This window comes from Lepus europaeus, chromosome 1 (genome assembly GCF_033115175.1).
Source record: "Lepus europaeus isolate LE1 chromosome 1, mLepTim1.pri, whole genome shotgun sequence".
In the NCBI taxonomy this organism is placed as follows: domain Eukaryota; kingdom Metazoa; phylum Chordata; class Mammalia; order Lagomorpha; family Leporidae; genus Lepus; species Lepus europaeus.
This window is the reverse complement of record NC_084827.1, coordinates 108906132-108918421: the sequence shown is the minus strand read 5'-3', so window position 1 is coordinate 108918421 and position 12290 is coordinate 108906132. Positions and strand designations below refer to the sequence as shown.

Here is a 12290-nt window from a genome sequence, read left to right as displayed (position 1 = left end):
GATTGGACCCCTTAAGTCAATCATGTTGTTGTTTTTAATGAATGGACTATTTCATTGAAAGAAATTATGAATGACTAATTGACAAAAAACTATATGGATGAAATGGTCATTTTTCCATTCAATTATGGTTTACAGCCGTTGTCTATATTCAAACTAAACTAGAGCCTTTTTTCTTTTACTTGTTAAACTTATTATCTGGTGAAGAATTAGGCCTCTTTAAAAGTTATCTCAAAAATTAAAAAAAGTTAAATGATTATGGGATAAAAATATCATAGCAAGCTGTTTTACCTCAAATCTAATCATTATGGTTAGTTCCAAGGACAGAGTTTTAAATGTTTACTGAGCACTCTTAAATGGACATTATTATTCCTGCTCCCTTGAAGGCCAAATGGATAAGATCAGCATATTATTCTCAAGTGTCTGAGAGAGACTAAATAGAGAGATACAAGCTGGTGATTACAGAACTGGAATGCATTTATAAGTGAAGTGTGTACATGATAAAGCTCTATAGCCAGAACAATTGTCTACTTCTTATTTCATAAAGTAAATGATGTTTTACAGTATTTAAAAAGACAAATAGGAATTTTTCCGGCCAGGCTAGGTAAGTTAAGAGGATGACACGTGTAATGAACAGAAATGTGAAACAGCAACAGATATTCAGGAAATTAAAAGCAGCAAAAACCATGCAGAATTCTTGGAGGGGAAGAGCAAATATAGGTGTCAGGGATACTGAGAAAAAGATAGGCACTGTCAGTCTATGAAGTAGCTTGCATATTATTATAAATGAAAACATACTCTTCTTTTAAAGTGACACTGAGATGAGCTAGTTGTTCCTGTATGTATGAGCACCTTCCAGGAGGGTTGGAAGGGAACTGGGAGTCACAAGCCCCTTGAGCCTTTTCTTGTCTTTCTTTCCTACTGACACTAACAGAAATGAACTTTAAAAGTCATTAGGGGCCCACTTCCAGCTATATATACTATTGCAAGTTCCAGTAAACAAAAATGGGAGTACTGCAGGATTTTATAAATTGCCTCACAGTTTTCATGCTTCTGAGATTTGATCTTCATCTACTCTTAGCCTAGTATGTTAAGCTGTTCCTGGATACTAGGAAGACATGAGATGCATAGGTCTGCAATAAAGAACTTTGTTACTCATGGCGTAGAAAGTAGCAAGAGTTTCACCACGTTTATATTGGCTCCCCTTACCCAGTTCCCAGGAGGACATACAATGGGCCTGGGTGAATGCAGAGCACATAATGGGTTGATAACACAACTAAGGAACACCAAACTTAACCCATCCTGGGGCCGATGCCGTGGCTCACTTTGTTAATCTTCTGCCTGCGGTGCCAGCATCCCATATGGGTACCAATTCTAGTCCTGGTTGCTCCTCTTCCGGTCCAGCCCTCTGCTGTGGCTTGAGAGGGCAGTAGAGGATGGCCCAAGTGCTTGGGCTCCTGCACTCACATGAGAGACCAGGAGGTACACCTGGCTCCTGGCTTCGGATTGGCGCAGCTCTGGCTGTAGCGGCCGTTTGAGGAAGGGAAGGAAGACCTTTATCTCTCATTCTCTCATTGTCTAACTCTGCCTGTCAAAAAATATTTATATAGCTTCTTCTCAGTTTTCAAACAACCTTGTAAGATTGTAGAATTTTGCTTTTTACCAATGAGGAAGCAGGGTACAGTGTTGCAAGATTCTTGATGTCCTAAAGCTATAAAATGACAGTACTACAACTTACTTAAGATCTAATTCGAAGTCACTATATCTTTTCACCCTTCTGTGATTCCTTAGGAAGAGGAGGAGAGACCAAAGAGCAATAAATGCAGGGTAACAGAAATGAGTAACAGTAAAGTTTAGGCTACAGATAAGACTTGGCTCATACAATGACATATTGGCCTTCTTGCTCCCACAGCGACAAATTGAGTTCTGCAAGCTGGGATTTTGCAGAATGAATCCTATTTCAGCCTCTGGGACCAGTGCAAGTGCTGTCAATTTAGGCAAAGTTCTGGATTTTCATCATGGAGAATTGCTGTTAGTCCTCTTCTGACCCTGGTTGGAGGAACAGGCTCTGTATCATAGCTCTCTATAGCAAATGCTTATTCCTTAAAACCAAACCACCTTCCTTATCTTTGTATGTCAAGGACTGGTCATTGCCAAGTTTAGGTGACTTGCCTGATTTCTCCAGAACTTGGCAAAGGGAGGGTGGGAAAATCCCAAGAGCTAGGAACCTCTCCCTGCATTTCCGTTCTACTCAATTTCAGAATCTCTACCAATTGCTGGGACCTTCGTTTTGCATCTTAGGAGGTTTGCTTATTCTCTCTGCCCCCAAATTCTCCATTTTCATCAATACTTTACCAATAATTTACAAAAAAATACTACAGATAGTTTGAAAAAGTTTTATTTGCTTACTGGAAAGACAGTGACAGAGAGAGGGGAAGAGACAAAGATCATCCATTGGTTTACTCCTCAAACACCCACAACATCCAGGGTTGGGCCAGACTGAAGCCAGGAGCCACAGACTCCATTTGGATCTTATACGTAGGTGGTGGGGATCCAAACACTGAATCCATCATCATCTATTGCCTCCTTTGGTGCACATTAGCAGGAAGCTGGCTTGGAAGTGTAGGAGCCAGGGACTCGAACTGTGTACTCTTATATAAGATGTGGACATTCCAAGAGGTGGCTTAACATGCTATGCCACAGCACCTGCCCCTAGGATAGTTTTAAAATATTGATAGTGAAAATTGGAAAAATAATGAGAATGGCACAAGCCACTGTAGACTGTGCACATGTAATACAATGTTAATTACTAAAGGTACATATCCATTCATTTTTATTTATGCCAGCAAGTAATATTGTTTCAACCTGAAAGAAAAAATTCTAATAATATAGACTTGTCTAGATCAGCAATCATTTGTAGTATCTCAGTGAGCCACCAGTACTTTATAAAATTTATTTCCCAAGGAACTTGTGTCTATGACCACAGTTTCACTGCTTGTCACTTACTAAAAGTTCTTTGCAAGTATAAAAGTGTCTCATTCATGGAATGAATGTAACACTGATTTGTGGAGCTGAAGTTATTGATGAATGATAAAATATGGTTACAGAATCCAAAAGAATGAACCAATCTCTGTGTACTATAGCCTATTCAGTTACCCTAGTTATTCACTTACCAACTCTTTGCTTTTTCCTGCTATGTTCATGACATGGTGCTAGGTACTAGTGTGTATAAGCAACTAACAGATGAAGGAGTTATTTCAAACCACACAGGTGAGTGCAAAGGAGATTATAGGATGAAAGAGGCTTCTAAGAGGGACTCATTGTGGAGTCGTGTCTCAAATTACTAGTACTTATTCAATTTGAGTGAGGAGAGAATGGGAGTCAGATGAAGTTGAAAATCCCTACAAGTTTCAGATCATTATCCATTTATAGGTCATGTCATTCTTTTTTATTCTTTCACTTTTTGTCTGGTAACTATCGATGAGAGAACCAGAACTCCATGATACATGCTGGTTGAAAATCAGAAGAAAGTCAGCTGGCCCAGATTAGTAGTACTCCTATGTCTTAGTGGTCTCACCATCAGAATTCTATCTCCTGTTTTCGCTATGAATCATAAGTTTTAAGTTGTGCATGATTGAAGTTTGGATATTATTTCCACAGGCTTTTGAAGACATATATATTGAAAAGAAAAAGACCATCAAGATTATCCTGGAATATGCTGACAAGATATTCACCTACATCTTCATTCTGGAAATGCTTCTAAAATGGGTGGCATATGGCTATAAAACATATTTCACCAATGCGTGGTGTTGGCTGGATTTTCTAATTGTTGATGTAGGTACTTCTGAGTAGAAAGCCTTCACCCAATGTTCTACTTTATCATGTTTTAATTTTAATTAGCTTCATATACTTTCAGGGTATAAGTTTGAGAAATATTAGTGCACAGGCCAGGGCCATGGCTCGCTAGGCTAATCCTCTGCCTGCGATGCCGGTACTCCAGGTTCTAGTCCCAGTTGGGGCGCCGGTTCTATCTTGATTGCTCCTCTTCCAGTCCAGCTCTCTGCTGTGGCCCGGGAAGGCAGTGGAGAATGGCCCAAGTCCTTGGGCCCTGCACCCACATGGGAGACCAGGAGGAAGCCCTGGCTCCTGGCTTTGGATCAGCGCAGTGTGCCGGCTGTAGTACCCATCTGGGGGGTGAACCAACGGAAAAGAAAGACCTTTCTCTCTGTCTCTCTCTCTCTCTCTCTCACTGTCTAACTCTGCCTGTTAAAAAAAAAAAAAAGAAAGAAAGAAAAGAAAAGAAATATTAGTGCACAGTGAAATCTGTGAAAAATAATAGAACTCCTTGAAGAAATGTAAATTCTCCTCTGTACCTAACATTGATAATAGATTTTTGCAAACCTTTTCTTCAGAAAAAGGGATATGAGATTTTAGAAAAATATGTGATATGAATATCATTCCTGTTAGTGATTAGAACAAAATGTACAACTAGTGGGTGGGGCATGAACAGAAACAGCCAAAGGCACAGATTAGAAAGAGGAAATACTGACTTTTTACAATATAAAATGATAAAATAAATAGGATGAAGAGTGTATCTGATATGTGAGCTGAAATTTATATAACAATGGCAGGACAAAAGCTAGCTAACTTTATATTAACGGGAAAGGAAAATACAGGATTTCAAACTATGTGTCTCGAGTTATGATGATAGGAAAAATTGGAATAGGTGACAGCCCTTGTCTGTATCTGTAAGCTGCAGCATACTCATCTCTAGAATCAGTAGAGCAGAGAAGTTGGCATTATTTTAAGTAATACATTCAAAGAGCTGTCGAATATTTTGATGATGGAAAGTACATTAAGTTACCTCAGTTTATGTACTATTTTAATAAAGAAAAATATGTTTTAGTGAGATTTTCACTGAGATTGTCAGGAAATAAATGTTAAAACCGTTTGTGAGACCAAAGAATCTCAAATAGAATTTAAGGGTACAATATCTGTTATTGGCAATTATTCAGTGTATTCTATGTTATGTTATATTCTAATGCTATGATCTAGAAATCTCTTACTATATATATTTATACAGTTTAAAAAGGCCTTCTTAATATAGTCCATGCCTTATATCTCCAAATATTATTTTTCTTGGAACATACTCCTCAATATCTTACCAATTCTCCCAGATTTTAGTAATCTAAACTTTGTCATTACAGAAGAAAAGCCAATATTTAGTCATAGATTTTAGAGTTTTTTGTTCCATCTGCAGATTTTCGAGTTGTTTTGTTCCATCCATGTGTGTGTGTATATATATATATATATATATGTATATATATATATATATAAATGCATGTAAGAATGTGTAACTGGATGAATGGATGGAAGGATGGACAGATATAGGTAGATACACACAGAGATGCATATTCTTACAGACTTTACTGTAGTTTTCTCAATATGCATATATTACATTTAATATCATTAAATAGTGATTTGGAGAACAGGCATCTCACTTCCTTAGAGGCTATTCAAATTTCAATGGGCATTTTAAAACATTATTTTGTTCTGATTAAAACAAAAGCACCCTTTTTTAAAAGTGTATTTATATGAAAAAAAAAACTTAATGGGGGATTTTAAGAGTGGTACAAGGAACAGTGCTGCTAAATATACAGTTTAAGGAATTAAAAATAAGTGATTGTATTACATTTAGTGAAAAAATTCAGAAGTAACAACATGGAGAGGCATATTATTTCCACCTGGTTCATAAATGATTTAACTTGTCTCTGATAGAAGCAGTGAACCTGTAAGAAAAGAGTTCTACTCCGTCAATACTTAATTATAAGTAAGTCAGTTCTTAGGTGTTCGTATTAATCCCTGGAAAACTTGAACTTAGTCACTACCTTAATTCATGATGAAGACATTCCAGACATTGTTCCTTAGGCATTATCTTCTGCTATACATAGTATGAAATCAGTGAGTAAATTGAACTTATTAATAAATAATGCATGCACTGTTCCATATGTAAGTTTATTGAGGAGCTCATTGCTCTGTGACTGAAATGTGTATTGATTTTATTTATGTCTAGGTTTTTTCTTCTAAAATAATTTATAATATTACAAATTCCTGCTGGTTATAGTCATAGTCACTGATCTAAAATGGTGATGTTCTCATTACAGTATCTCTTTTGATTGTGAAACCAGTGATATCATGTACTCTCATTCTGTGTTCAATGTAATTGAGAATTTCTCCTACCAGTGATTACAAGGCAGCTCCTTGGTACCAATACTGAGAAATCAAAGGTCAAAAAGCAATATTGAATGGAAATTTACCCCATCTCAAATTCATGAGTCTTCAGAATGCGTTTGGAAAGTGTTTATACTGGGACTTGGGTTTTTGAGCTAGTGCCACACTATCATGATTAACTTCAGAATCATACGTGTTGTTAGGACCTGAATTTAATCTCAAATTAAATGCTAGTAGTAGTCCTAATTAGATTCTTATATTTAATAAGTATCAGAGAACTTCAAAAATTTCCTGGAAAGTGGTATTAAAAGTTCATTTTAGTGCAAAAAGTTTTTGAAATCTATGCATGTGAAAGGTCAACAAAAGTTTCCTGATAAATGTGTATTATGGGAACCCGATGCATGGATTTCAAGATTTTGTTGCCAAAATAAACCTTGTATATAAACATTGTTTACAAAATTGTGAAAAACAGATGACTGCTATTTGTATATAATAAATAATCCACTTTCCTATTTCTTCTTATTTGGTTAGCTTTTCTTAAAATCTACTTCCTTTCAAAAACCCTTTGACTTACTCATTTTTTAGGCAATGATTGGATAACTTTGAATGTAAAATGGTAGGGTTCTGGTTGAGCTTCTTTGAATGAGCATTGCAAGAGACTTTTCCATGGTGCATTATCATTTCATTAAATAATTAATGTAAATTTTCTTTTGATAGGTTTCTTTGGTTACTTTAGTGGCAAGCACACTTGGCTACTCAGACCTTGGCCCTATTAAGTCCCTTCGGACTCTTCGAGCTTTGAGACCTCTAAGAGCGTTATCGAGGTTTGAAGGAATGAGGGTAAGAAAGTACTATGCGGCAGAATATACTTTTTATTTTTTAATAAACTATGAAATATGGAAAAGTGGGCTGTATACATTATGGCTTACATATACTTACACACATATACCTACATACATAAATGTGGACTACTTATGTATATAAGTGTGCATATGTGTTCATATATGCACAAGCTTTTAGAGCTTTTTTAAAGATTTATCCATCTGAAGTCCAAATCTACAGAGAGTGGGAGAAAGAGAAAGAAAGAATCCTCCATCCACTGGTTCACTCCCCAGATGGTCACAATGGCCAGTAGTTTCATCCATGTCTCCCACGTGGGAAGAGGGGCTCAAGCACTTGGACCATCTTCTCATGCTTTTCTGAAGTCACTAGCAGAGGTGATAGGAAGTGCAGGAGCTGGGACACAAATCAGTGCCCGCATGGGATGCTGGCATTGCAGGTTGCAGCCTTACCCGCTATGCCACAATGCCAGCCCCTATTTTTTAACAAAGGAATAAGTCAAATACACGTTGCTTCCTTCTATCTAATATTGTTAAGCAGTAGTAATCCAAATATGTGATTTTCCTTTTAAATGGAAATCTGTATACTATAAATTCTAGCAAAAGGAATCACTATTGATCCTAATACTGTCTCTCCTATATAAACCATAAAGGATTTCCCTGTGTTAGGTGCTCAAATAATATTTTTAAGGAACTGCCCTGTGAAGTGAGCATAAGAAAGGACACGGATTGTAGTTATATCAGCTATAACATTTAGTTTCCTCCTCAAAATAATGTTTCAAAGCAAGTGGAATTATAGCCAAATTTCAGTTGTGAAAGTAAAGCTCTTAGAGTTCAGGAGGATGCATAGTGTATGTAAAGAGATTCATCTAGCAGAGACAAATAACCATGACCACCATCCTAGCTTTAAAGGCTGTATTAAATTAACAACTTCTTCATAAAATATGTGGAGGAAAATTATCATGTTCTCTGTAATTAGTCAATATTTTTTTGTTGCAACTCATCTTGAATTTCTTCTTCATATTCATACTTGCTTTTGCATGGCTCTATTATTCCCTTGACTTGAAATACTTCCCTTGCCCTTCTGGGATCACATTTCATCACAATCTGTATAGCAGACAAACACGTACCTGTGCTTTAAGTCTCAATTTAAAGTTGCTGCCACCAGACATAATTGAGCATTCTTCTATGTGCAGATATTAGGTTGATATATGTATTTACATGACTGCCTTTCTACCCATAGCCTGAGGCATTTAACATGAAGATGTCTGCCTCACCGCTTCTGAGTGTGGTCAGTGACCCACAATTTGCATCAGCATCATCTGAGAACTTAGTAGAAATGTGAATTCTTGGGGCTCTCCACAGACCCAACTGAGTCAGAAGCTCTGAGCTTGGAAATCTAAGTTTTATCCAGCCTTAGGTGAACATTAGAGATGGTTCAGCCTAGCAGATCTTAATTGTTATCCCTGCTAAAAACTAATTATGACTATAATCTCTAGTAATTAAATATAACAATAACCTCTATTACTTAACGTGTCTAGTATGTATTGCTCCCAAGTATGTAAGAGAGATTATTATTATACTTTTTTCAAAGACAAAATTCAACTGCTCTTTATCATTCAACAAATGTGAAACTACAAATTTCATTTTATGCAAAAAGATGGTATTGGAACACATTGACATTGGCATAATTTTTGAGCATTGATAGAACATTACACTGTCAAGACCTTATGATTTATCTCTGGATTTCTGCATATTGCATATGACATTTTCATGAACAAAGAATATCCTTGCCTCACAAACCTACTTCCTTAAATGATTAAGCTAGTCCTTTATTTTACCCTGTTTGCTGTTGTCTGTTCTTTACCTATAATATATGAGAAATGCATTCAGGAAAATGCTTTCATATACTGTGAGGGGAAAATGTATCTATGAAGTTACATTTGCTAAACATGCAAAAGGAAACATTTGCATACTGCAGTATCATTTTGAAGGATAAATAAAATAATATTATTTGAGGCACTTGTAGCTTCCTTTGAGTCCTGAGCCTTTTAAATATATTGACTCACCCTATTGGGTTCTGGTCACCATAATAACTAACCACATCATTCTGCCCTTACATTTTTTGAGCACCAACTTTGTGTTTTGGCTGTTGTGCTATTAAAAAAAAAAAAGCACAGAGTACAATGGCAAATAGACCTCAGTCTCCCAAAAGTGAGTAGGACCAGTGGTCAGAGAAGAGACAGGAGAACAGTAATTATTCTGCAATAAATATCGTTAAATCGTAAGCACAGAATGCTACAGGAATACTCTGTAGGAGGGAGTGCCTGCTAGCCAAGTCTGGGAAGGGGGTGACATTGGACTCATGTGTGAAAGAGCATTACCCAATCACAAGCACATAAGTATTCCAAGTAGCTATGCTACATGGTAGAGAGGCAAAGAGTTGATGGGCAATGATTGGAAGGCATTGTGTACCTAAGTGATAAGCATAGTGGGGAGGGGAGCAAGACAGCAGGATGAAAAGGTGTGCTTGAACAAGAGATGACCACTTTGGACTTACTCTCTAGTTCTGTTCTTCCTAACCTTCTTTAGTACACTCTATAAGGGATTGATTAAGGTATGAAACATCTCTCCAAAAGAAAGCCCAGTCACAATGCTTTTTATATATTGTCACAATCCCATGGAACCTGCACAGGATCAGGTACTCCAGAGTAATAATCAAAGCTCTGGACAAGGACTCAGCAAACTACAGTCCATAAGGTCTGAAATGTAGCCATGTCCATTTTATGTGTTCTTCGGCTATAATGATAAAGTTAAATAGTTACAATAGAGATCATATAACCCACAGAGCCTAAAAACACTTAAGAAAATGTTTGAAAACCCAGGCTGTAAACAATCTTTTAGAGAGTCTGAGATTCTTAATATTTCCCCAGTTGTCAGTGTATTGAGAGGCTGTTTGATATATTGCAACAAAGGAGGGGCCACAATACTATTTGCCTAAAAATTAATCTTTAGTATATTTGTACTCAACTGGGGACAAGAGCTGAGTATAAGAAGAAAGGTAGGCTTTAAAGGAGGGAGAGAGAAGGTCTAGAGATGATGAGTGCTACAAAAGTTGTGGAAGGAAATGAAGTAGCAAGAGACACTGGTGGTCAGTAGTCGAAAAGCAGAAATAACAGAAACGTTAAAGAAAAATGAGGCCTAATCTTCATTTAGTTAGGCCAGCACTAACTATACTTAGCTAAGGACTCATACAAAAATAATTATTTAGGCAGGCGCCATGGCTCACTAGGCTAATCCTCTGCCTGTGGCGCCGGCACTGCGGGTTCTAGTCCTGGTTTGGGCACCGGTTCTGTCCCGGTTGCTCCTCTTCCAGTACAGCTCTCTGCTGTGGCCCGGGAAGGCAGTGGAGGATAGCTCAAGTCCTTGGGCCCTGCACCCACATGGGAGACCAGGGGAAGCACCTGGCTTGGGGGGTGAACCAACAGAAGGAAGACCTTTATCTCTGTCTGTCTGTCTGTCTCTCTCTCTCTCTCTAACACTGCCTGAAAAATAATAATAATTATTATTATTAGTTCATTTCAGAGATCAGAGACAGAGACAGAGACAGATACCCCCATCTGCTGGTTTATTCCTAATTCCCACATGGCTAGGGCTATAAAAACTAAAGACAGGATCCAGAATCCTAAGCTAGGTCTACTGCATGGGTTCCAGGACCCAGCTTCCCAAGCATCACCTTCTTCCTCCCAGGATGCACACTACCAGGGAGTTGGGATCAGGAGCAGAGCCAGGACAGGAACCTAATCACACCAGTATGGGATGTGAGCATTTTAACTGATAGGTCATACACTCACTCAACCAGAAAAATATTTTTATAGTTACAACAATGAATAGTGCTCTCATTTTGTAGAATTATCTAAATTTAAGGGGTTTAATCCACTAAATAATTCTCAATCTTAAACACTGCGTATCCAGCATCAGTTTCTCTACCTAGGGGAATATTTAGTACTGCTAATTATAGAGAGATGAATCTTTAAGTCCATAGTTAATTTTACTCTTTTTGTGCTTTGCTTTTTTCTAGAGTGTGTGGGTCTTAGACTTTTATCTTATCAATTTTAGCTTCTTGGTTTATTTATCTTTATCCTTTCTTTAAGCTGCCATATTATCTTAGCTATATTGCTGAGAGTTCTACCATGTAAAAGATGGAATTTGCAAACCTGTTGATCACAGAGTTCATGTTTCATGTGGTCTAAACAGGTCCATTGATGAGCATGTAGTAGGCATTCAGTAGATATACATGTTCACCCGTTGATTTGATGTCTTAAATATTTAAAGGCAGCATATATTATTCTGTAATCCTGCATTGTTTTTCTTTAATGTTGCCTATTTAACATTTTTGACTAATCTTTAATCAGTCTTTTCTTTCTTTTGAATGTTAGGTGGTTGTAAACGCACTCATAGGAGCTATTCCTTCCATCATGAATGTGCTACTTGTATGTCTTATATTCTGGCTAATATTTAGCATCATGGGAGTAAATTTGTTTGCTGGCAAGTTTTATCAGTGTGTTAACACCACAGATGATTCACGATTTCCTACAAGTCAAGTTTCAAATCGTTCTGAGTGTTTTGCCCTTATGAATGGTAGTCAGAATGTGCGGTGGAAAAACCTAAAAGTGAACTTCGATAATGTTGGACTTGGTTACCTATCTCTGCTTCAAGTTGTAAGTGACTCCTTTCATGAAACTTGGTATTTATTTTTGTGGAAATTGAGTGAAAGATATAGTCATTCTTTAAATAATTTATTAACTAAAATGAAAGTACAATGTGACTTTAAATTTTTTTAACTCTAAATTTTTTCTTTTAGTTAGCATGTAGGCATTCCACATATTTACGGGGTAAGGTGTCATGATTGCTTCAGTACGAATCTACAGTATGTAATGATCAAATCTGGATAATTTTAGCGTTCCCATCTCCGTACACATTTTTAAACAGAGCTGGTCTTAGAATATGAACACATAAAGCTGGGCTAAGAATAATGGGTCTGTTGCATTTGAGAGCTATTTATCCATATTTCAATTTTGGGTATCACTTGGACATCTACTATTGCACCATTTGAATGTTGCCTCACAAATGAATCACCAGTTTTAGCTGTCCAATTTTTTACTACAATGGAATGAAAAGGGATTTGTATTAACATAGAGAATTTTTAAGGAGTAAAGAAAA

The 12290-nt window shown here is 37.0% G+C and overlaps 1 protein-coding gene across 3 annotated transcripts in view; it reads left to right on the top strand.

Moving 5' to 3' along the window:
• The window catches only part of SCN9A (sodium voltage-gated channel alpha subunit 9), a 107506-nt gene that overhangs the window by 71947 nt on the left and 23269 nt on the right, over nt 1-12290 (top strand). For all 3 annotated transcript variants that reach the window (XM_062200223.1, XM_062200228.1, XM_062200219.1), the window contains exons 19-21: nt 3658-3831; nt 6946-7068; nt 11507-11788. In XM_062200223.1, coding sequence (XP_062056207.1) covers nt 3658-3831; nt 6946-7068; nt 11507-11788 — 579 coding nt within the window. The remainder of the gene's footprint in view (nt 1-3657; nt 3832-6945; nt 7069-11506; nt 11789-12290) is intronic.